The sequence below is a fragment of the Monodon monoceros genome, unplaced genomic scaffold, assembly GCF_005190385.1.
Source record: "Monodon monoceros isolate NGI ecotype Baffin Bay Population unplaced genomic scaffold, NGI_Narwhal_1 Super_Scaffold_2, whole genome shotgun sequence".
Taxonomy (NCBI): Eukaryota; Metazoa; Chordata; class Mammalia; order Artiodactyla; family Monodontidae; genus Monodon; species Monodon monoceros.
Genome location: NW_021703776.1, coordinates 91282020 through 91307349, shown reverse-complemented (window position 1 = coordinate 91307349; position 25330 = coordinate 91282020). Strand labels below are relative to the sequence as shown.

Below are 25330 nucleotides of genomic sequence, written 5' to 3'. Positions count from 1 at the left end.
AGGACCAGTGGGGGCGGCGCTTCAGGGTGGAAGAGGGGCCTGGGAAGGGAGCTGGGAGGAGCAGCCCTAGCGGCGCTGGTTTCTGGAAGGCAAGGCAACCTGAGGCCTCAGCTCTTTCACTGCCCAATACCTGCAAGAGCGTAGGAGGTGCAGAGGGCACACACCTCAACAGCCTCACAGGAGTGCTACCCAGGGCACGCTTACACCTCCCCTTTCTACTTCCTGGCCTGCTTTCGTCCAGCTGATGGAAACCCGGATCTGAACAAATCTGTTCTTTGGTAAAAATCCGCATACTGTCTGTAAGCCTTTGGGGGTGTTGACCCTTCATTAAGCTCGTCTGTTAGAATTGACGATCAGGACGTGCTGTCCTTAGACTTTAGCCGGATTTCCGTGTTTCTGCCAAGCAGTGAGACGGTGCGATACACCAGTAGGGATGCGGGGCGTCGGAGAGTGCGGGAGGGGTGGCGTCTTAAGTCCTATGCAGGCAGGCAGGGTTTGGAAGAGGAGCCCTCGGTATCTTTGCTTGAGTACTCACCGTGGACCACGCATATTTTCCTTTCTTCCTCACAGCAGCCCAACGAGCCAGGTGCTGTCCTTCCCATCCTGCAGATGGAACCGAGGCCAGAGGGTAAATGACGTGTCCGGGTTCACACTGCTAATGAGTAGGACTGAGACCGTAATCAAAGCCCAACTCTAAAGGCCATGTTATTTCTCTGATTATTTTTAATTATTGTATACTTTCAATTATTGAAAAGGAATAGATGGTCTTTAGGAATGGTTTTGTTCAAAAATTGTCTTTGTAGGCACCCATTCTGAATCAAAAATGTATTTTCCTACAGACGTTTCCTGTCACTCAACTAAAGTTTTGAGTCTGTACTTCCCCAGGAGCTGGGCACACATGAAAGAGTGCGGTTTCTCTTCTGGGACCTCACCTTCTAGTGAAGTTCGGGCTGTACACAAGGGACACGTGACACACGAACCGAGCATGAATTCCCACGGTTGCGGTCCCCAGGGTCTGCACAGAGGCCGTGCCTGTGCACCCTCCGCGGGCCTGCGCAGCCCCTGCGGGATGCGGGGATGCGGGGATGTGCTGATGCCTCCCGCGCTGCCCCTCGGCCCTGGTGAGTGGCTCGGCCCAGGTGAGGAAGGAGAAAGAGAAAAACGGTTCTGGATTCTGCCGGCGCGAACGCCTTCCGGACCCTGGCTCCTCTCTCACCCCCACTCCCATCCACGTCTGTCTCCTCATCTTCATTCGCTTTCGGGCTCCCCCATCTCCCCTTCCTTGCCGGGCTCTTCCCACCCTCGGTCCCAGAAATACTCTTTAGGCTTTTTGAAGGGCTAGTTCTGAAGTTTCGTAGATTCCCATTCCTTCCATGCCAGAGCTGGAGAACAATAAAGGGCCTAAAAATAGTAATACGTGTAAATTTCCTAAGTTTTTCTAAGGCAAATATAACCTGGGACAAAAGATTCACAAGAATAGTAAGAAATAGTATTTGACCTTCCCCTACGCATTTATTTTAGAAGCTTCCATACCTAGGGAACTTCAGATACATTTCAGGTTCTGGAATAACGCACACCAAGTTAGTGGTGGCCGGTGACCTCTGGGGACTGGGAATAGGGATGGGGAGATCACTGAGGCTGGGAACTTGCACACACTTTGGTTTAATGATTTTTGTTTTCTAATTCAAATAAAGTATCAAATCTGTAATTTAAAAGGACAAATGTGTTCTACCACAGGGTATGGATTAGCTGCCCTAAGGAGGCTAATTGTACCATGGTACACATTCACACCATCAGAAGTCAGGCCCTGCTGCTCCCTGGGGTTCTGCACTGGTGACCTAGCAGGGCTGGGCTGGGTCAGGATGCTGCACGGGACCCAGCAGGTCACCAGGGGGGAAACCCTCCCTCCTCCCCAGCTCTCAGCCTTGTCCGTGCTCCCATCGCTGTGCTTCTCACTCAGCAGTGCCCCTTGTCTTGTCTGAACAACCAGCCTGCGTTTAGGCCTAGGACTACATGTATTACTCTCCTGTCATCAGCACCTCCCCAGAGTTTGGCACAAATCTCACTAAAAATACACTGAATAAACACATGAACAAACACAGATAGTCCTCATTTTCATGATTCCCTCCCCCAATCCCTCCCTCCCTTAGAACCTGAAACAAAACTTTATGGTAATGCTTTGCAAACTTTACTGTATATAGGTGTGACTTGATTTGAAAATACAGATTATACTAATGGTTATTGTGTAAAACTACAAAACAGATTAATTAGGTTAAGAAAGGATTTTTTTTTTTTTTTCCCTACCAAAAGGAAAGGAAAACGTGCTTCCTGAAGGAGTCACTGGATTCCACGGAGCAGTATTTTCAGAGCTTTGAGGCAGGACCCTTCATGGGTGCTGCTTGCTCTGCCTTAACTCCTGGGCAGGGTGATGATCAGGGAAGGGATTGCTGTGTACTCCCCTCCTACCCAGAGACCGGCTCTGTGTAAGGCAGGGTATTGGGAGGGCAGTGTTGTCAAGCCACACAACAACAAAGTCCTGTTATACGGTTGCTCAATGAGACTCCCACTTCCCCATGATACACACTAAAGACGGGTCACGCAGTGACTGTTCCCAGAACAACTGAGGTTTGCCCACAGTGACTGCTACTTCCCACAAACAGTAGAAGGACCTTTCAAAACAGGCTCAGGATTTAATTGCCTCATAAGCAAGTCTCTACTATGTTTCAAGTCACCACTCACCATCTTCTATCCTCCCAACTCTTTTACCTTCTGTGTCTTCACTGTCATTTGTATAATTTGTATTATTGTCTTTATTTATTTATTGTCTTTATCACGTGTCATGTATTCCCCCAGGTTTTCATTCCTGCAATGGTTTTTTTGGTCTAACTTGGATGTCCAACCCCTGATCTTTCCCACTATCTCTTACACTCCCTTCACCTTCGCTCTCCTTCCAACCCAGATTGGTTTCCATGATCTATTAAGACAATTTCCCCTTTGCAAAGGCCCTCTACAACTTGTCCTGATCTCCCTCCAAGTTGTTCTCAAAAGGTAAAACCCCAATCCAAGTTGAACCCAACTTCCCTGCAACTCAGAAGCAACTAATCTCTGCTGGAAAAAAAACCAATCGCATAACCAGCTTGACTGGTTTAAGGTTAAATTTATGATCCTCAGACTTACATGGGACTTAATATTGTCTAGCACGCCTGTATTTTTGGGGGAAACTTGCTCTTCCATTCTCTGAAACAAGCTACGATCCCGGGGTTACATCTTCTCCCTCCCTGGTCTCCACTCTAGCCCCACTTGCAGCTGATAATCCTTCTTCACATCTCACCGGGAAAATAGAAGCCTGAATTAGTTTCCCGGGCTGCAATAATGAATTACCACAAACTGGGCTTAACACAACAGAAATCTATTCTCTCACAGTTCTGGAGGCTAGAATCCGAAATCAAGATGTCGGCTGGGCTGTGCTTCCTCTGAAGGCTCCAAAGAATCCTTCCTTGCCTCTTCCTAGCTTCTAGTGACTGATGGCAGTCCTTAGCCTTCCTGGATTTGTAGGCATCATTACAATCTATGCCTCCATTGCTATATTGTAAGCAGATAAGGTAGGGGATCCCTGGAGAAAGAAAACCAGGCGTGGCTTTCTTTTTTTGTTTTTGGCCACACCGTGTGGCATACGGGATCTTAGTTCCCCGAACAGGGATTGAACCCATGCCTGCTGCACTGGGAGTGTGGAGTCTTAACCACTGGACTGCAAGGGAAGTCCCATGGCATGGCTTTCTTGACACGAGAGAAACCATTTTAGGCCTAAGCCATTTTGAGATCTAGGCCTGGACACAATGCTTGCCCTTGAACAGGTCTCAGTAATTATGGTCAAAAGAACAAACTGTCATTAGGCAAGAGAAGTAACAACAGCAAAGATAACAAATCAGTTGTAAAGACTCCCAGTTCTGTTTCAATGGTAAAGACTAGTCTGAAGCACTTAACTTGAGCTGTTTTGCAGAATTTAAACACCCCTCAGGTGCTCAACCACCAGATAAACTGGAACCTAAGGGATGATACTGTTGACTTTTCTGAACCTCATGACTTCAATTAACTAAAGCTTGGGCTCTGTCAACTTTGCCCCAATTCTATGCTGACTTCTGCTCAAGCCCTTTCATGAATATGCACTTACCCTTAGCTTAAAACTTCCCCAATTTTGCTGTTTGGGGAGACAGTGCTTTGTGAAAGCTCTCCCGTGTTCTCCTTACTTGCTGCAGGTAATAAATCCTTCCTTCTCCCAGTCGATCTTTGGCTTGGTTGTATCTTTTGGCGCAACACCCAACCAAGAAACGAACCCAGTTTTCGGATAATAGCATCATCCTTCCTTTCTTTTTTAAAACATGTTATTTTTATTACAAAACAATACTAAAACCACAATTAAAATTTAAAAGTTAAGGGAATTCCCTGGCGGTCCAATGGTTAGGACTCAGTGCTTTCATGGAGGGTGGGGCCCAGGTTCAATCCCTGTTCCAGGAACTAAGATCCCACAAGCCTCGTGGTGTGGCCAAAAATAAATAAAAGTTAAAAGTTAAATTAAAAATAAAATTTTATTAATAATTTTTTACACAATTAAAAAAATTTACCCAGCAATCCCACCACTGGGTATATACCCAGAGATAAACATAATTCAAAAAGACACATGCACCCCAGTGTTCATTGCAGCACTATTTACAATAGCCAGGACATGGAAGCAACCTAAGTGTCCATCAACAGATGAATGGATAAAGAAGATGTGGCACATATATACAGTGGAATATTACTCAGCCATAAAAAGGAACGAAATTGGGTCATTTGTAGAGACGTGGATGAACCTAGAGACTGTCATACAGAGTGAAGTAAGTCAGAAAGAGAAAAATATTGTATATTAACGTATATATGTGGAATCTAGAAAAATGGTACAGATGAACCGGTTTGCAAGGCAGAAACAGAGACAAAGATGGAGAGAACAAACGTACTGACACCAAGGCGGGGGGAGGGGGGGAATGAACTGAACTGGGAGATAGGGATTGACATGTACACACTAATACGTATAAAATAGATAACTAATAAGAACCTGCTGTATAAAAATAATTTTTTAAAAGAATTAAAAGAACAATTAAAATACAAGAGAAAAATTGTCCCTCATCCCATCCCCTAATTAATTCATTTTTATTTGTCTGTGTTACTATCTACTCTTGATCCATACACTTAATAGATTTTTGCACTTTCGTAGTAATACTATAAATAGAATTTTATGTTCATTTTAAGTTAATGTAATACTATATCTTTCCCCCACAATTCTTCCGCCCCTCAACTTTCCTTTCCCACTTTCCCTGTACCTCCTAGTGCGTACTCTCTACAACCAGTGTCAGTGCCAACAACACTGGGTCCTTCCTCAGCTGTCTCGATGCCCATTCAAAAATATCCCGCGACATTCACACACAAATGGGATTCTCTTCTTGCTATCGATTTAAACTTTTTTTTTTTTTTTTTTGCGGTACGCAGGCCTCTCACCGCCGTGGCCTCCCCCGCTGCGGAGCACAGGCTCCGGACGCGCAGGCCCAGCGGCCATGGGTCACGGGCCCAGCCGCTCCGCGGCACGTGGGATCCTCCCAGACCGAGGCACGAACACGCGTCCCTCGGATCAGCAGGCGGACCCCCCAACTCATTGCGCCACCAGGGAAGCCCTAAACATTTTTATACAGCTTTCTTTTTTCACTTAACCACACATCGTGGATGTCTCTCTAGATCAATAGGCAGAGATTCAATGCGCGCTGGTTCGAGCTGTGTTAACAGTCTGGACAACGATCAACCGCGTTGCTCCCAGAACCCTTCCCCCTCCACACAAACGCTTTTATACATAACTTCTTTACCGTTACTTTGACTACTAGAAGATTCTCAGAAGAAAGATTGCTGGGTCAAAGGTGACGCATATTAAACATGTTAATTAATTAATTAATTAAATTTATTTTTGCGGTACGCGGGCCTCTCACTGCTGTGGCCTCTCCCATTGCGGAGCACAGGCTCCGGACGCGCAGGCTCAGCGGCCATGGCTCACGGGCCCAGCCGCTCCGCGCGCGGTATGTGGGATTTTCCCGGACCGGGGCACGAACCCGTGTCCCCTGCATCGGCAGGCGGACTCTCAACCACTGCGCCACCAGGGAAGCCCCATTAAACATTTTAATAACTATTCCAGGATTACATTCCCAAAGGGCTCTAACACTTCACATTTCCATCAGCGACGCTTGTGAGGGTCCCTGTGCCCCCAATGGCCTTTAATATTCCATCTTCACTCAGCAGGGGTGGGGAGAAACGGCTTTTATTTTTAAATAAGGGATTCACTGCCTGCACCGAAAAGAAGGCTAACACTTAAGCCCGTTTTCCAATTCAGCGTGATTGCTTTCCCCTGGCGAAGCCCCTGTTCCTCTTCCCAGTTTCCCTGAGCGTCGTCATGAGTTCGGCTTCCGCGACGCCGCCCGGCCGTTGGCAGGTGGGCGTTCCCTGCTGCTCCGCCTAGCGCCGGGGGCAAAGGTGCGGGGTCAGCTAGCCGCGCTACTTCCCGAGGCCCGGGCTCTGAGGGGGCGGCGCGCGCCCCTGGGCGGCCCCACCCCCCTCGTCCAGGCGAAGGCGCTTCGAGAACGCCGAGCGCGGCCCCCAAGGCTGTGGTGACTCTTATTCTTTCACCACTTTGAGGGACCCGGCGACGAATCCCCGGGACGCCAAAGAAGCGGCTGCGGACTTCCGACGGGGAGGGCGTGAGGCCTAGAGCCGCTGGGGGCGCTGGGGCCGGAAGGCGCCGAGCCCCGCTCAGCTGCGGGCCGGGGGCGTGGCGAGGCCGGATTCTGTTTCCCCCCAGGCCCTGAGGAGCTTTCGGTTTCATTTCCGGCCGGCGTCTCCACCTCGCGGGAACCGCCCACGCCCCTCCAGTCCCAGGCTCGACGGCCATGGCTCCAGACGCCCTCCTCCGTGAGGTGACCCAGGCGCTGTGCGCGGCCGGGGGCGCCTTGGAACTGGAGGAGCTGAGGCGCCGCTTGCGGGCGAACGTCGGCGGGGACGTGCTGGAACGGCTGTTGCGGGAGCGCGGGCGCTTGGCGGTGGCGCGGCGGGCGGCCGGGGACGGCGCGGCGGCCGTCGAGCGTCTGGTGCTGGCCGTATCGCCGCTGCGCGTGTGCGGCGCGTACCAGGGCTCGAAGCCGAGCTGCGTGGGGCTCTGCGCTCAGCTGCACCTCTGCAAGTTCGTGTTCTACGGCAAGTGCAAGATCCTGAGGGACAGGTAAGGCGCCGCGCCCCGGAGCCCGACGAGGGGAGAGGGCCTCTTCGCTCCCAGCCCGGTCGTGGCCCTTCGTAAATTCGGGGGCGACAGTGAGGTGGCTGTTCCCTGGCCTCTCCCCGGAATTCCCTTCAGCGAACATTTATCGAGCATTTACTGAATACCCGGAACTGTGCGCTGGACTCCGCGTCGAGCGGTGTCCTCTGGGCCCCTGCGGTCTCGGAGAGCGACTTAGAGCCCAGCAGGGGGTGGGACACCCTGGGAGGGGCAGTACCGGGGTGGGGCTGGAGAGCGTTGGCCGAGGGAAGAGGGAGGGAGCTCCAGAAGGAAAGGGGCTGCGGCTGACTTCTGCTCTGAGCTCCAGAGCGCCCCGGGCTCCAGAGCTGGCCGTGAGGGCCCACGCAGAGGCGGGCTCTGTGCCCAGCAGCCGAAGGACTCTTCTGAAACCTTTCTCACTTACTTACAAGCCGGCAGTGGCTTCTGCCGCATTTAGAATAAAATGCAAGCTCCTTACCGTCGCCCCCCGTGTCCCTCAGGGAACTGGTCCCTGCCGGCCCTCCATCCTCGTCCCCTCCGTTGATGCCCTTCTGGTCCTGGAACACTTCCAGTCTATCTCGTGACCTCTGCTCTCCTGGAGCGCCTTTCCTGGTTTGCCTGCTGTATCGTTCAGGACTCAGGCATCACTTTTCTTCCTCTCCATCACATTGTTCTGTTTACTTTTCTCATAGCGCCCGTCATGGCCGCTCATTCCTTCAGTAGAACTGAAAACTCGGAGAGCAGAGGCCCCTCTGTCTTGGCCCTGGCTGGCCTTTTCCGGCCCTCAGCTCTGTGCTCTGCGCCTGGCAGGTGCTCAGTGAGATTTGTGGAGTGGATTAATGAGGTTAATGCTAAAGAATTTGGACCTCACCCTGAAGGTGATGGGGCCCGTCAAATGGCAGGCGAGTAGCCATCAGGTGTGCGTTTGAGGAAGAGATCTTAGTGGTGCGGGTGCTTATTTAGAGGAGGATGTGATGCAGACCTGTTTGGAAGCTAGCCCCGTTATTTAGAAGAATTAGTTTCTTTTCTTTTTTCTACCGTAACATGGTGGACATTATTTGTTGCTCACATCAGGTCTAAGGGTAAGGTTTAATAGTCAGCATGGGGTAGGGACCTTGATGCACGCAGTCATTTAGGGACCCAGGCTGGCGGACCTAGACTCTGCCCTCCTCAGCCCATGGCTCCTAAGGCCATCTGGGTATCAGGTTCCAAGGAGCAGGTGGAGGAGATGGAAAGTAGAGAGCTGGTGGGAGGTTTTTGTGGGCCAGGTCTGGAATGGTAGCTATCTTTCTGTCCATGGCACCTGCACCACAGGATGTCTCATGACTCTGCCTGGGTGCAGGGGGAGCTGGGAGATGTGATCCCTGGGAAGCAGCTGCCCAGAAATACCCTGAAGAGGAAGGGACGTATGTGTGAGGAATTTGGGAGAGTTGGTGAGAGGGTGGTGACAGGATCCAAGAGGCGATGACTCATTTTTCTTTATTAGTGTTGACACAGAGCTGACTTCCTTTTCTTACTGTTGACAGAGAGCGGGAGAGGGTTTTGTTTCAAAGTGTGCCCAGGGGGTAGCTATCCAGGTCTGAAGCTTGGGAGGATCACCAGGGCCCTGAGATGCTAGTTTTGGGACTTGCTGGGCAGTGTATGCCATGGCTGCAGCACCAGGAATGGGTTTGATCCAGGTGGAGGCTGAGAGTGGAGGGAGCCCTGGGGCAGTCGGGCCTGCAGGGGGGCTGGTGGAGAGGCAGCACCTCCGGGCTGGAAGGCAGGGCACACCTGGAGGGGAAGGCAGACACAATAAATGGCGGATGGAGGGACCTGAAGACGGGGACCACTGGTGGGCCTTATTAATGTCCGTAGTGGGTAAAATAAAGATGGCAGCCCTGTTAGGCTAATTCCCAAAATTTGGGGTCAGATTTTATTTGTCTTGGAAATCTGGTATTTACTGGCCTGGATGATCCGGAGTTTTCTTCTTTTTTCCCTCTTCCTTGTGGTTTACACAGGACAGTTTGTTGAACCTTCCTTCTGTGGCTGTTTCTGGGTTGCAGAAGGGAGAGTGGGTGTGGTCAGCTGCACATTCTATACTTTCCCTGCGAAGTTACTTGTCTTCCTCAACCACAGGGTCAGCTGTCTCAGAAGTAGATCATCACTGCTGCTTTTGTTCATTGGCGACAGTTGGGGAGGGTCCCAGGTCCCCAATTCCATCCTGTGCTTAGGGGGCAGTGAGCACAGTGGTTCAGAGCCCAGCTCCAAGGCAAGCCTGCCTTGTCTCTACCCTGGCTCTGCTCCTTGCCCGCTGAGTGATCTTGGGCAAATTAGTTTTTATCTGAGCCTCAGTTCCCTCATCTGCAAAATGGGATAGTATTACCCACCTTATAGGCTTGTTGAGGACAGTACGAGTTAACTCACGAAACATTTAGGCAAACCCTGGTTTGTGGTAAATGCCCAATGAGTTTTAGTAGCCATCATCATCATCGTGATTACCAGGCCCCTCTGCCTAGAATGTGCTTCCCTGCTCTCCGTGCCTGGTTGCTCAACCCTAAGTATTTGGCTCAGGTTTTATACCTTCCAGGCACCATCCCTTGATTGCTTCCCCCACTTCTGTCAGGCTCAGGTGCCCCCTCTCTGCGCTGATGCATCCTGATCACAGCTGACCTTGCATTTCCCACAGCACTTTAGAGTCACCTCAATGTCTGTGTCTCCACTAGAGAGAAGGAGAGGAGTTGGATGATTCCAGGGTTTTCAGCCTGTGCAGTGGAAGAGGGAAGTTGCCCTTTACTAAGATGGGGGAGCCCATGGGAGGTGCAGGTTTGGGGGAGTAGATCCAGGGGTTCAATTTTCTTTTGAGATGCTTATCGTAGGTATGGCAGTGTCTTGAGTCAAGCAAATGCTATTTACCTGACTCTTCTGGGTCTTGTTGACTCAGGTGATCATTTGAAGGCTTATCTTTGGATCATGGGGGCGTGGTGCCAGTGCCTGGCTCACAGAGAGTGTTCAAGAGGGGCTTGTTGATCAAAAGAATGCAGGAGGGGAGCAGAAAAAAGGGCTGGGCCCCAGTAGTGGTGTGTGTGTGTGGTGTGTGTGTGTGTGTACACGCCTGTATCCACACTCATTTATTCAGCCAATGTTAAATGCCAGTAAGTGCCCAGAGACTGGCATGCTGTGACTCTGGGGGAATGGCTCCATCATTCTTACCAAAAACCTGCTGAGAGGTGCTTGCAAGGCACCATCTCTTCCTTTGTAAATAAGCACTATGATTTTTCATGGCATAGACATGCTGGTTTTCTCTGGTGCCTCTAAATAATGTCAGGAACTATTCCTGAAAAATTTTCTTAAAGATTGATTTTACCAGCTGTATTAGTTTGCTTGGGTTGCCTTAACAAGGTACCACAGACTGGGTGGCTTAAACAACAGAAACTTATTTTCTCACAGTTCTCAAGGCTAGGAAGTCAGAGTTCAAGGTGTCAGCAGGTTGGTGTCTCCCGACACCAACCTTGGCTTGCAGATGCCTTCTTCTCCCTGTGTCTTTACATGGTCTTCCTTCTGTGTCCTGATCCCCTTTTCTTATAAGGACACCGGTCAGATTGGATTAGGCCCCCCAGTGAACTCATTTCAACTTACTCACCTTTTTGAAAGACTCCAAATACAGTCACTTCTGAGGTACCGGGAGTTAGGACTTCAACATAAGGGTTTTGGGGAGACATTTCAACTGTGACCCTAGCCCTGCTTCTTTGCAGGAAGGACTGTAGGAACGGTCACAACTTGACGTCCGAACACAACGCGCGTGTGCTGAAAACTCAGGGCGTGGACCACCTCAGCTTCAGTGAGCTCTGCGTGCTCTTGTTACAGAACGACCCCTTGCTCTTGCCGGAGGTGAGTGCCAGGAGAGGGTGGGCCTGAGTGTAAGTGATGAGGGAGGGACCAGGAGGTGGGGAGACAGGAAGACATGGCGGAAGAGAGGCCAAGGGCCCCACTGTGATCGCTGGGGTCTGCCTGGAGGGAGACCTGGACTGAGCTCCTGGCTCTGCTGATTTTTAGCCCTGAGATCTTGTGCCAACCTTGCTTCCTCTTGAAGCCTCCTTTCCCTCCATGTCAGTTGGGCTGGTACCTCCTTTGCAGGGCTTCTGTGAGGTTGGGGGAGCCCGTTTGGCCAGTGGCTGCAGCCAGTTGTTACACAGAGCGAAGGGAGTGAGAGATTCCAGCTGGCCTGTCCCTGTCTAGCAGGACTTAGAAAAATGCAGGTACCACCAGACCCCGGAGGTCTGTGGGGAAGTTTTCTAACTTGGGTTGATGTGAATTCTCATACTGCATTTCAGACAGTAACCACCCACTTGCTTTGAAGCTCACTGCAATGGTCATGGACTAGCTTGAGTCCTAAGAGAAGCGGACACCAAGGTGGGATTGGAAGTGTGAGAGATTTATTGGGGAGGGAGCAGAAGAAGGTGGGGAAGGCTTCAGATGGTGTTGGTGCTCTGACATCTGTGGCAGGAGAAGGGGAAGGAAAGGGACCCGGTAGGAAGAGACCCTGACTGCAGTGCAGTTCTCAGGAAGCTTCTACCCAGACAGCGAAAAGTTCTGAGCTAAAGTCCCTGTTGGTTGGCATCCTGTGTCTCCCCAGAACAACCTGCCCGGTCATTGGCTGAGAGCAGCCCTTGGGAGCGCCCTCTGTGTAAAGAGGGCGGCTGCAAAGGGCAGCAGCTGGGCCGAGAGTTGCCTGTGCTCTGTGGCAGATCTGAGTGGTCGTTCTGTGGCCAGCACAGGTTCTGTGGGATGCTCTGGCACTGCTTCTTGGATGAGGCAACAGGGATTAGATGGATATATTTTAATGACAGTGCTTCCTTATTACTCAGTTGAAACCTCCCATTTGAGAAAGATGCTACGTAGCAAATGACTGGCACATAACAGGTATTAAGTGTTTTCCTTTGCCTTTTGAAAACTAGTATAGATTTAATTCACCTCACCTTTATTGACAATCCGTTACAGACGAGCGCTGGTGGTAAGGAGGTGAAAGACCCTTTCTGCTCTTCGGGGGGGCACAGCTACTGGGTGGGGCAGTAGTGGATGGTAGCAAGGTGCTGTTGTAGGTGCTTTAGCAGGAGTCAGTGCTCTGGTCTCGGGGGCACAGTTTGGGCACCGGGGAAGGTGCCCTGGAGTAGATGGTGCCTGCTCTGGGTGCTGGAGGGCGAGTGAAGGATGAAGGTGTGGGAAGAGGGAAGCAGAGAACGGGGGGCCTACCTGGTCAGGGCACAGTGTGTAAGTTGGCACGACCTGGACTTAGGGGGAGGGGAGAGAGAAATGCGAAGGTGGAGGCTCAGCCATACAGCCTCCTGTGTCACAGGCAGGATTTGGGGCGAGGTTGTGTTGGGAGGGTAGGCATTAACTTTTTGGAGTGATCACCTTGTTAGTGGTATGAGAACTGAATCAGCAGGTGACCGGCCTGGAATGCGCAGCCTCTGTCTCCTGGGGTGTGTGGGGTGCTTCAGGACACAGTTGCCAGCGCATGGGGGCTGTGACCAAAAGCTCAGATCCAGGGCAGCTTTCCTGCCAGGTCCGCTACTCTCAGGCTAGCCCCCTTATCAGTTGACCATTTGGGGGCCGCCACCGTGAGTTGAGCACCCACTGTGTTCCAGGCATTGTATTAGTCACTTGGTATATTTTTTATTTAACTCTCACAATAGCCCAGCAATGTAGGTGGCATTATTCCCATTTGGGGGATTAAAAAACGGAATCTCAGAGCTGGTGAGTGGCCTGCCCAAGGTCAGACAGCTTGTAAGTGGCAGGATCAAGGTTAGGGCCCAGCTCCCTCTGATCTTTTCCCTCGGGGCTTCCATTTCCAGTAGGGACCCCGTGCTGATCTGGGCCTGGGTTCTGTAGCCCTCTGTTCAGTGTAATGCCTGTGAGTTGAGTGAGTGGGCCCTTGGTGGTCTCTGGTTTAGTTCCCATCTCCAAGAACGTGGAATGTAGAGGAAAAGGAACAGTTGATTCAAGTTCAAGCCCCACCTTACCAACAACCCTGTCCAGCAGGTACTGTATGTGCCAGGTGTGTTAGACAGCTGTGTGACCCAGGGCAAGCCTGTTAGCTTCTCTGAGTCTCATTTTGCACTTGGGAAATGAAAGGGCTGTATTTGGCTTTCTTGAAGATACTTTAAATCCTCAGAGCCTCTTTGACCTAGAATTGGAGAAAAAAAGTGTTGGGAGAAACTGGGCCCTGAGTTAGAGAGAGTTGGTGAATCAGTGGGGGCAGGGGGTAGGTAGCGTGTAAGGTTTGTTAGTAGTGTAAGGTTTGCTGTGTGAGTTACATTAAAATGTTGTTTCGTGTGAAGGGAGCAGCTCTGATCAGCTGGATGTACTTTGGATTTTCCCGGTGGAGGGGCTTGTTCTGAGCAGTCCGCTGTCCTCCCCGGGTCCCATTTACCAAGGGCATGTGCTAGTGGCGTCCATCTAGAGTGAGGGGTGTTCTCAGAGCTGTGCGACCAGTGTCGCGATGGGATCGCAGCCTTGGCTAGGTCTCTGGAGGAACCTCTTTCTCTAGTAGGAAGTAGTAGTAGGCTCAGTAAGGAGGTGGTGTTGTGTGAGGCCTTTCTAAGCTGCTGTCTTTTTTCCTTCTCTGTTAACAGATCTGCCTTCATTACAACAAAGGACATGGACCCTATGGCTCTTGTTCCTTTAAAAAGCAATGTGTCAAACTCCACATCTGCCAGTATTTTTCACAGGGTGAATGCAAGTTTGGCACTGGCTGTAAGAGATCCCATGATTTCTCTAATTCTGAGAACCTGGAAAAACTGGAGAAGTTGGGCATGAGGTCAGAGCTGGTGAGCAGGCTGCCTTCCATTTACAGAAATGCTCATGACATCAAGAATAAGAGCTCTCCGTCCATCAGAGTGCCGCCTTCTCCCTGTGTGTCACAGGGGACTTCTGGTAAGGCTCTGGGCTGGGGCTCCTGGATGCCAGCTGACCGCTAAATGGCATGTGTGACTTTGGACAAGTCTGTGCTGCTTCTAGTAAAATGCAGTTGGCCATCCCCTCCTGGCCAGTGGGGACTGTGAAGATGAGTTGAAGTCAGAGCTGTGAACGAGCAAGACATTCTAAACAAATGCCGACTGGTGTCGGAGGGTGGGTGAATTCTCTCTGGGCCTCATCTGCACAGAGATTGGAGATGCTGCTTCTCCCTATCCAGTCTTCCCTCTGCCCCCCTGGAGAGCTTGTTTTCCAGTGAGGGACCCCAGAGTTAATGCCATGCTGTACAACTCTGGGGCCATCCTTTGCATTGCATTCTGTTTATATATATATTTTTTAATGAGTGAATGAAGCATATTTTATTTACTTATTTTTGAATGAAGCATATTTTAATTTCAGCTCTCTTCTTGACATGAATGGATCTTTTTCGTCACTGCAGATTGACTTTGTTCACCGCTCATCTCTAGACAGTGCCGACCACAGTAGGCACTGAGACATTTGTTGAATGGATGAATCTGTCAGGACACTTTTTAAAAAAATTTTTTTGAGAAATATCAAGCTTAGTGACAGGCAAATGGAGGGATTTTGAACAGAGATTGTTTATTTAATAAGCATTTCTTGAGTACCTGTTGGTTGGGACGTGAATACCATGGTCCCTCAGGGAGGCTGTGATGCCTTGGTGTCCTTTGGATTTTCACAGTATCTGCTGTAGGCTGGCCATTCTGATGATCCATTTTCTCATTCAACAAATTTGAGTCCTGGCCATGTGCTGGCCACTGTCCTGGGCCTTGTTTATACCTTAGTGACTGTGAGCCGTGGCTCCCCCCTACTTGTTAGCTGTAGTGATAATCTAGGATTTTTAATAGAACACTTCCTAAAATACCAGTGCCAGGATGACCAGCAAACAAACTTATCACTCTAATCTTACCTGATTTTTATATTTGAAAGTTGTCCTTGTCATATGTTTTTTCTTTACATTTTCTTCAATTATTTTTGGTTAGTTTCTTTCAACAGTGAGAAGCCTAGAAGCAAACAGGTTTTGCTTTAAATAGTTTGTTAAAAGTGTCAATTGGATTATGGCCTTGTTAGAAAGGGAGGGGAGGATACCTGCTCCTGGGGGGAGAGGGAGGCCAGCTCTAAGGCTCCACAGGTGTAGGTTTTAAGGTGCAGCCTGTGGCTGTCTGAGGGGCCTATAAAACAACAAGGGAAGATGAGTAACAAAATAGGGAGGGTTTGCTAATGAGTTTTATATGCTTATATGGTTGACAGTTGGGGCCCACTGAAGTGTAATTATTAGGTAATGGCTCATTGAAGCACTTCTAGTAAAGGTAAACTTTGAGAGCACTTGCACGCTCTTGTTATATTACAATATTTGAAAAAAATTATTTATTTTTATTTATTTTTGGCTGCGTTGGGTCTTCATTGCTGTGTGTGAGCTCATTATGGTGACTTCTTTTGTTGTGGAGCATGGGCTCTAGGCACACGGGCTTCAGTAGTTGTGGCTCGCGGGCTCAGTAGTTGTGGCACATGGGCCCTAGAGCGCAGGCTCAGGAGTTGTGGCGCACGGGCTTAGTTGCTCCGCAGCATGTGGGATCTTCCTGGACCAGGGCTCGAGCCCGTGTCCCCCGCATTGGCAGGCGGATTCTTAACCACTGCGCCACCAGGGAAGTCCCTACAATTTTTATAATTAACCTAAATTAGGTTTCATTGTGAATTGTGGGCTTTCTGTTTATTGTTATTTTTTCCTTGGTATTGGCACCCGATTCTAATAGTTCATGTGACAAGTATTTGCTTTTGCAATCAAATCTAGTTTATAAAATGCAGCCTTCACTTGCTCTCTGGGCTCATCACATCAGTAGATACAGAAGGAAAATGTGTTGGTTAGTGGTTCCCCCCTATTAAAAAAGTGTCCCAGGTTCCACTGTTGAAGGCTTCTGATTGAGTCAATCTGAGGTAGAGCCGGGCACTTCTATTTTTAAACAGGTCTCCTAGTGAATTGGGTGCACAGCCAGAGTTGAGAAAAGACTCACCCCCAGCCCCCAACAATGACATCCTGGATTTGGCAAGCAGCCCTGTGACCTTGGGCTCCCTGATTCCTCCCTAAAAAGCAGAGGGCCCACCTTATGTCTGAGGGTCCTTTCATCCAGAACTTTATAAGATTTTGTGAGGTTGCCTTGCCCACTTTTGCCTCGTGCAGAGGGATGAATGAATCCTTTTTTCTCTCCTTTGTACCTTGAACTACCCCAACCCCGTGTCAGAAGCATCGGTGATACATCTTTGCAGTGTTTCTTTGTAGAAAGAAGAGATGCAGGTTCTGTGTCCCCAAACAGTGCCAACCAAGAGGAGAGTGATCAGATTTGCTTGTTCCATATCTGGAAACGTTGTACCTTTCAAGGTGAGTCAGGGGAAACCCCTTCATCCACTTGTGGGCGGGATAACTGCTTCTGGTTCCCAGAGCTCTGCTCTGACACCACCCTCGAGGTCCTCTCCCCCCCATCCAGAGAGGGTCAGGCCATCTTAATTGTGAGCTGGTGGCACTTCAGTGATTTTGTTGAGGAGTTGAGGGTGGTAGGAATTACTAGAGTTTCTAAAGATCAAACTGTAGATGGGGAGCATGACTGTTTGGTTCATGCAGCAAATGAGTGTCAAGTGTTGCCCCTTGGTCAACATAGCGTGAGGTCAGAGACCTGCAAAGGCACTTGGATGCCCAGTCTAGTGTCCCTTATGGAGGGAGGTTGTAGTCTCAGAGATACCTTAGAACCTAGGAATGCCCTCCCTCAGGAGGAGACACCTGTGTTCACTCTTGGGGGATGAGTATTTATTTAAGTTTGGGGTTTCTCTCCACATTCTCTCTTTTATCAGAAGTAGCAAATCTTGTTTTTTGTGTGGGTGTGAGACTGTATTTTCACTAAACCTTTGTTCTTGCTGCTGTCCTGGGCTTTGAAGAAAGATTCCTTCTCAAATTTGGTGACTCTGCTTAAAAAAAAAAACAAACACCAAAACTTCCTGTTTTGTTTTCAGTCTTTAAAAACTACCCAAGCAATTCATGAATACTTTCACTTTGTAAAAGAGTGAAATGATACAGAGTAAAGTCTGAAGTCTTCCTTCAGCCTTCTCTGAAGGTAAACATGTGACGTGTGATCATATTTGTTTCACATATTTTTCAACAGATGGGAACATGCACATTATTTAATCTGCTTCTTTTACTTAATGGTGTGTCCTTGAGATTTTTTCTACATTGATATGTATGTGTATGTCTACCGGGATTTTAAAAACAACTTTGTAGTATTTGATTAGAGTGATTTTTTTCCCCTGAGCATCTGAGTACACATGTGTATTTCCATAGATAGATTCCTGGAAATGGAATACTAGGTCAAGGAATATGTGCTGTATATATACATATATATATGTGTGTGTGTGTGTGTGTGTGTGTGTGTATATATATAGTCTTAAAAATCAACATTATTAGTTATAATTTACATACAATAAAATGCACCCATTTTAAGTATACCCTTTGAGTTTTGGTAAGTATGTTTGCCCCTGTAACTATCACTATAATCTAGATACGGAACAGTTCTCTCATTCCAAAAATTCCCCTTATGCCCCTATACAGTCGATCCTCACCCCCCAGTTTCCCGACCCAAGGCAATCCTGATCTACTTTCTGTTGATGTAGAGTAGATGTGTGTTTTCCAGAATTTTATATAAATGTAATCATACAGCGTGTATTCTCCTGTTGCATGGATTAACTACAAGTTGTTTATCCATTTATATGTTGATGAACATTTGGGTTTCCAGTTTTGGGCTTTTATAAATAAAGCCTCTATCAGTATTCATGTACAAGTTTTCATGTGGATGTATGTCTTCCTCTCTTGGGTAAAGACCTAGAAGTGGAATGTCTGATCATATGATAAATGTGTGTTTAACATTACGAGATACAGCCAGACTGTCTTCCAAAGTGGATATATTTCACCTTCCCACCAGCAGTGTGTGAGTGTTTTGGTTGCTCTACATCCTTGCCAACACTTGGTATAGTCAGTCCTATAAATTTTAGCCATCCTAGCAAATGAGTAATATCTCATTGTGGCTTTCATTTGCATTTCCCTGATGAGTAATGATATTTACCATTTATTTTCATGTGCCTGTTGGCCATTTGTATGTCTTCTGTGAAGTATCTGTTTAAATCTTTTGCCTATTTTACAGGCAGATAACAATTTTGTTAAGATATTAAGTATATTTCATATAGTATACAATTCACCCATTTAATAGTTTTTAATATAGTGAGAGTTGTGCAACCATCATCACAGTCAATATTAGAACATTTTCATCACCTCCAAAGAAATCCATAACCATTAGCAGTCACTACCCATTCTTTCCTCCCCCCAGCTCCTGGCATTTACATTATGTCTCTGGGTTTGCTTGGATATTTCATATAAATGGAATCATACAACGTGTGGTCTTTTGTGACTGTTTGGCCCATTTTTTTATTGGGTTGTTTGATCTCTCATTATTGACTTCTGGTAGTTTTGAATATTCTTTATTCATGTCTTTGTCAGATATAGGTATTGAAAATATATTCTCCCAGTCTGTCTTTCATGTTCATTTTTTTTTTTTTTACAGTATCTTTGGAAGAATATGTTTTATGTTGATGTCCATTTTAATATATTTTTTAATGGTTTGTGTTTTTTGTGCCCTAAAAATCTTTGTCTCTTCCAGGCCCAGGAAAATGTCTCTCCTATGGGTTTTTTTTTTTTCCAGAAGTTTATAGGCTTAGCTTTTATGTTTAGGTCTGGTGGTTTCTCTTGATCTGTTTTCTCCAAAAATTATTTCTTTAGGGGTTGATTCTTCTGTGTGAGTTAGCTGCCTGTCTGTGTTATTTTTCCTCGTGTGTTGGGTGGCTCTTGGTTGTGTGCCCATGTTGGTACTCAAATCCCTGTGCCTACTGGTGGAGGCCGATTCTGATTCCAGGCTTAATGGGGAAAAGGCGGTAAGTCTTGCTTGGTTGCGGGGGCTGCTAGCGTATGTTCGAAGGTCAGGGCGGGGGCTTTGATGGCTTTCTCGCATGCTTCTCTCTCCAGCCCCTATATCCACACCCACGTGTTCCATGGAACAAAGAACAAGGTTGCTGGGCACAAGCAAGGCACTGATGGGGCACTTGCTCCACTGGGTCCTGATTCCTCTCAGTGCTCTTGTCCGGGTGTCTTTCTTGCTCCTTGTTACGCCTGACTCTGAGTTTGTGAAGCCCCCAGCTCCTTCCTACTTCTGGGGTGGCTCTCTTCTGCATATTCTACATGTATTTTTCTCTCTTTGTTGGTTTGGTTCTTACTGCTTCATATTTCTAGGAATTCTTTAGTAATTCTGGTCTTTTGATGGTACTCCGTTTTCCAGTGCTTTTGGATTTCTTCTTCTCTGTGATCTGTCATTTTAAGGGAAGTAGGGAGACAGGGGATGTGGATGTGGGTACTTTGCCAATTTGATTTGGTTTCTGTGACTAACCTTCTAGAAAACCTAGACTTGGGAATGCAACAGTGAGGTGGGGAACATTGGAAGAAGGGAGGGAAACAGAGAGAGGGGACAGAAGGACCAGGAAAGTTGTAGCAGAGAAGGGGCTTTACACCCCCAGCACTGAGCTAGGACTCCGCTCTTGCCATCTTCATGGCTGCAGTGGCCTGTGTGGCATCCTCCTCCTCAGGGCACCTGCCGGCTTGTGAGCAGCATGGGCTCCATGCTCAGGTTGGATTAAGAGCTAGAAGCTTCAGGCCTCACAGTGCCTTCCCCTGGCCCCTATGTCCTTCCCAAGGAAGTGTCAGCCTGGAGAGGGGTGGGTGGTGCTCCTACCCTGACAGGTGCCTTCTTAAGGGGAGAGCCTTTCTTCAGGTTGTCCAGGACTCACCTGTATAGATGAGCGACTGAACACTCATTCCTCATCATTTCCCTTAGTGCCCCTTAGGAGGAAACAGGGAATCTTATTTGGTCGTGACCTCTGGACCACAGCTGTGGCCTTATCTCTTCAGGTCGAGCCCCTGGTTATCACTTTATTGTCCACACCCCTGGTCAGGAGTCTTAAGAGGGCTCCATTTGGCCTGGTGTGAGCCATCCCTGCCCTAACTCTGGACAGGTCAGGACATCCTGACTCCCCAGTGGGGCTGTTTCCAGCCTGGTTGAACTTGGCAGAGATTTCCTTGGTTGGGAAATCCCTCCTCCTGTTCTCTAAGCCCTGTCGGCCTGGCCCCAGGCCTGGTCTTTGACAAGCCCAGGCCGTCTCCCCACTTCCTCCCCGGTCCCTGCCACCCCATTGCTCCCTGGCAGGGTCTCTGGGAAAGAAGTGGCATTAAGACTTGCCTGAAAGACTGCGTACGATGTTAGAAAATTTTAATTTTTTTCAGGTGTCAAGTTAGCCATGCTTCATTGTTATTATTTTGAAAGATGAATTAAAAATGTACAAAAGACAGTAAGAAATGTCTTCGTCACAACCCTTTTCCCCAGCACCCAGATTCCCTTCAGAAACAGTCATTATTACTAGTTCCTTGAATATTTTTCCATCAAGATTTTATACAAGCACAAGTGTGTATGTTTAGTCTTTCTCTTTACACAGGTACACTCTATGAACGCTCTTTTGTATCTTTTTTCACTTAACTAGATGTTTAATTTTTTGGACTATATATTTTTGTGGTTCAAAATTCAAAACAAATCTCTCCTCATAACTTTGTGCTGCGCCACCCAGTCCTCCCATCGCCCCCACCCCCCCCCACAGCAAGGAATAATGTGTGCATATATGCGTATTTAGTCCGAGTCTGGCTAATCTTGTTTTTTCTATTCTTTTACCCAAATAGAGGCATTCCACACCTATGTATCTTTCTACCTAATAGTATAAGTCCTGCAGGTGTCGGTGTGAAGATTCCCATTGCTCTTCTTTTGTGTCTCTCTTTCCTCTCACAACATTCCTCCATCAGGATGTACCAGAACCTCACAGTCTGTTGAAAGGTAGAGAGAGGGTGTGGGCAGCATTCCAGGTGAGCGGCTGGCATGAGCCAAGGCAAGGTGGGCAGGAGGTGCTAGGAGGTACAGGCCCCGGGAGCACACGGAAGGCATGGGGGAGTAGTTGGATGGAAACCGTAGACCCGGGCTGTGTGTACAATGCCTTCGGGGGGTGGGGTGTGTTGAGGAGGGGTGAGTAACTTAGCAGCCAGAAAGATCAAGGTGGGCTGAAACCACACTGCTGACCCACCTGCTGTAGGACCTGCTGGGGTTGGGATGGTTCTGGTAGAGACGAACCAACTCCCATTTCTGGTGTGACCACGCCCCATCCAAGTGTCACGTGTATAGCAGTAATGCACGGACAGACTGCCCCTGCAGACATGGAGCCTTCGACCATCTATCTCATGATCAGCTTCTTTACTCTCATGACATGAAATTCATACATAATGTAACCCACCAACACACAGTTTTTAAAAAATCAGTTTAATGTGTTTAATGTCCTATTAACAAGGGAGACATAAAAGGAAAGTGTATATCCTAAAATGCATAGTATTTGGTATCTAAATGCTCAGGTATGACTGCATTAAAAAAGGCTCCCTCATAGATTTCCAGAATGTTCCCAGGTCAGCAGGCACCATACCCCTTGAGAACTGTGGGACTGGGCCAGGCTGTGTATTGCCAGTGTGCTCACTTCTTTATATTTTTATTTCAGATAGGTGCAGTAGAGTTCATTTCCATTTGCCATATCGATGGCAAGTCTTAGATGGAGGCACGTGGAAGGATTTGCATAAAATGTACCTTATTGAGGAGGCCTATAGCAACCCTGCAAGAAACGGGTATGAAATATGTCACTTGTGTCTGCTTTGTGCCTGGACTTTTGTGTGTGGTACGGGAAGTTTAGATACAGAAGGGTTTAATTTTGATGGGCTTCATACACAGATGCACACACACAGAGTAAGGAGGCTGGAAGCTCCGTGCATGAAATTGGAAGTTGATGGTCATGCTGGTGGTTAGTGCCCTTGTTGCCCCATCTTTCTCTTTTTTCACGGAGGAGCTATGGGGAGAGAAGGGGTGGGTACCAAGTAAGTTCTGAATTGTTTGATGCTGGGATTGATCATGTAAATATATCCTCATTGATTAGTCCAGAAAAGCAAGAGGCAATCATTTGTGAAATTTAGAGCCTTTGCCTGTAAAGTCATACAGCTGAACTACTGTTTATTGTTCAGCCTTTTTTATTTTCCTAAGTATGTCCTAGTATTTTCACTTAGTCAGTTGAGAGTAAATGGGGAAGTGCTGGGTAGCCTTATTTTCAAATCTTGGATTAAACTTGCTAAAATGTGTTGCCAAGAAGAGAATTTGAGCCCGTTTTTGAGTGGATAAAATAAATTTGTGCTTAGGGTGCAATTATGTGCAAATTGCTACTGGTAAAGCATGTGAAACAAATTATCCCCCTTCAGAAGATTAAGTGGCTCACATAACCAGCTCTTACCTACGTCCCCCCTTCTCTTTCTCTTGCTTTTTTTTTTTTTTTTGAGGCTTTTTAAGTTAAAATTTATACTCGGTGACATGCCACAGATATTAAGTATATAGTTCAGTGAGTTTTGAGGAAGGTACGTACGTTTGCAGTAGCCAACGCTCTGATCCAGCTGTAGATCATTTTCATCACCTAGAAGGTCCCCTCCTGCCCCCTTCCAGTCAGTGCCCACCCTGTAAACCACCGCTGTTCCAAAGTCTGTCAGCACAGATAGTTTCTCCTGTCCTTGAACCTCATCTGAATGGAGCTACTCTGGACTGTTGCCTGGAGGCTTCTCTCAGGGCTCTGTTCTTGACGCTCCTCCCGGGCCATGTGTGCGCAGGCTTCCTTGGGGTAGGTGTTCAGGGGTGCGCCTGCTGGGAGGTAGGCTGGTCCCTCCTCAGTTCTGCCAGGGGATGCCAGATTCTTTTCCACAGTGATTGTACTGCACATTTGGTGTAGTCTGACGTCTGCACTTTTCTAGTCTTCGGTGTAAAATAAGGTCTCCATTTTCATATCCCTGAGTCCTGGTGAGGGAAAGTGTCTCTTCACATGTTCAGTGGCCATTTATGCTTCTTCTGCTGTGAAATGTCTGTGCTTGTAGTTTGTTTTGTTGAGGGGGAAGGTTGTGTTCTTCATTAGTTAGTTTTGGAACTCTTCAAGTTTCTGAGTATTAAATGTGTGTTGAAAATGAATGAACTCCTGTCAGCTTATGAAATGAAGAGAAGTATTTATCCATTCTTTCCTTTATAGTTTTATACTTTTTTCTTTTCTTTTTTTTTTGGAGGTTTTATACCTTTTGTGTCGTAAGAAATCCTTCCTTATCCTGAGACCATAAAATACTTGTCCTGAATTTTCTTTAAAAATTTTTAACATTTTAAGAACTGTATTAACCGCTCCTTGTGTGTGGTGAAGTGTAGGTCCAGTTTCATTCTTATGCAGGTGAATTACCAGTTTTTCCAAAGACCACTTTTAAAAAATATATTTAAAACATTTAGAGTTTGGGATTGACATGTATACACTGTTATATTTAAGATAGATTACCAAAAAGGACCTATTATATAGCACAGGGAACTCTACTCAATTTTCTGTAATAACCTAAAGGGGAAAAGAATTTGAAAAAGAATAGATACATGTATATGTATAATTGAATCACTTTGCTGTACACCTGAAACTAAGACAACGTTGTTAATCAACTATACTCCAATATAAAATAAAAAATTTTAAAGAAAGAAGTAAGCCATTAAAAAAATAAAATGTTAGGATAAAAAAGGTAAAAAAAAAAAAAGTATTCGAAAAGTAAATCAAAAAAAAAAAAACAAAACAAAAATCAAAATGAGACAAACGAACCAAAATATATATGGGATAAAGGATAAACCACATAGAGAAGAAATATTCCAAGTGATTTGTTTAATATGTTGTAATTCGACTCTACATCTTTAGAAAGATGTTCTTACGGACGAAAGAAGAGCAAAAAAAAAAAAAAGTCTTAAACTCTACTCAGCAAAAAAATAAAATTTAAAAATTGTGATAAAATAGACATAACATAAAATTTTCCATCTTAACCATTTTTAAGTGTAAGGTTCAGTGGCATTAAACACATTCACATTGTAGTGCAGCCATCTCTACCATTCATTTCCAGAAGTCAGTCGATTTTTAAACCCGCCAAAACTGAGCCAGATTTGGCAAAATGTGAATACATTTTATAGCTTAATTTCAGACTTAGATGCTAAGTACTACTTTTGTAAGTAGGCCATCTTTTTTGCACCTGTTTTCAATGCTGTCTGTGTCAGGTGTTGAGTTAGCAAATACACACCCATCTGTTTCTGGCCTCTTCTGTTTCATTGGTCTGTGTGTCTCTGTGTCAACATCACACTGTCTCATGTAGAAGTGCTTTACAGTACGTTTAAGCATGTGATAAGGCAAATCCCCACCTTATTTTTCCTCAAATTGTGTTGCCTCTTGGTCTTTTGCTCCTCTTTAGAAATTTTAAAATCTGCCCGTTGGTTTTCACAAAAAACACTGTTGTGATTTTTTTTTAACTTGAAATTGCATTGTCTATTATCAGTTTGGGGAGAACTGACATCATAATGATGCCAAGGCTTTCTATTCATGTACGTGATAGCATCTCATTTACACGTTCTTTAATATTTTTCAGTAGTTCTCTAATTTTCTCCATTAAGGTCTTGTATATCTTTTGTTAGATTTTTTTTTCTTTAGGGATTTATTAGCTTCTTCATTTCCTTTTTCAAAAAAAATTTCTCCAGTTTTTTTGAGAGATAATTGACATACAACACTGTAGAAGTTTAAGGTGTAGAGCACGATGACTTGACACAAGTATATATTGCCAAGTGATTACTGCAGTAGGTTTAGTTAACATCCAGCACCTCATATAGTTACCTCTACCCATTTTTTTTCTTGTGAGAATTTTTAATATTTATTTTCTTAGCAACGTTCAAATTACCATACAGCATCATTAACTATAGTTAATCATGTTGTACATTACATCCCTAGTTACATTTTTTTTGTTGCTGTATTTTCTCGCTGCTGATGTGTAGAAAT

The 25330-nt window shown here is 46.8% G+C and overlaps 1 protein-coding gene across 1 annotated transcript in view; it reads left to right on the top strand.

Moving 5' to 3' along the window:
* The first annotated feature begins 6547 nt into the window (after positions 1–6547).
* The window catches only part of PARP12 (poly(ADP-ribose) polymerase family member 12), a 44842-nt gene continuing 26059 nt past the window's right edge, over positions 6548–25330 (top strand). The window contains exons 1-5 of the mRNA XM_029233404.1: positions 6548–7291; positions 11059–11194; positions 13939–14239; positions 16575–16673; positions 21968–22091. Of these exons, the coding sequence (XP_029089237.1) occupies positions 6963–7291; positions 11059–11194; positions 13939–14239; positions 16575–16673; positions 21968–22091 (989 nt within the window). The 5' untranslated portion in view covers positions 6548–6962. The remainder of the gene's footprint in view (positions 7292–11058; positions 11195–13938; positions 14240–16574; positions 16674–21967; positions 22092–25330) is intronic.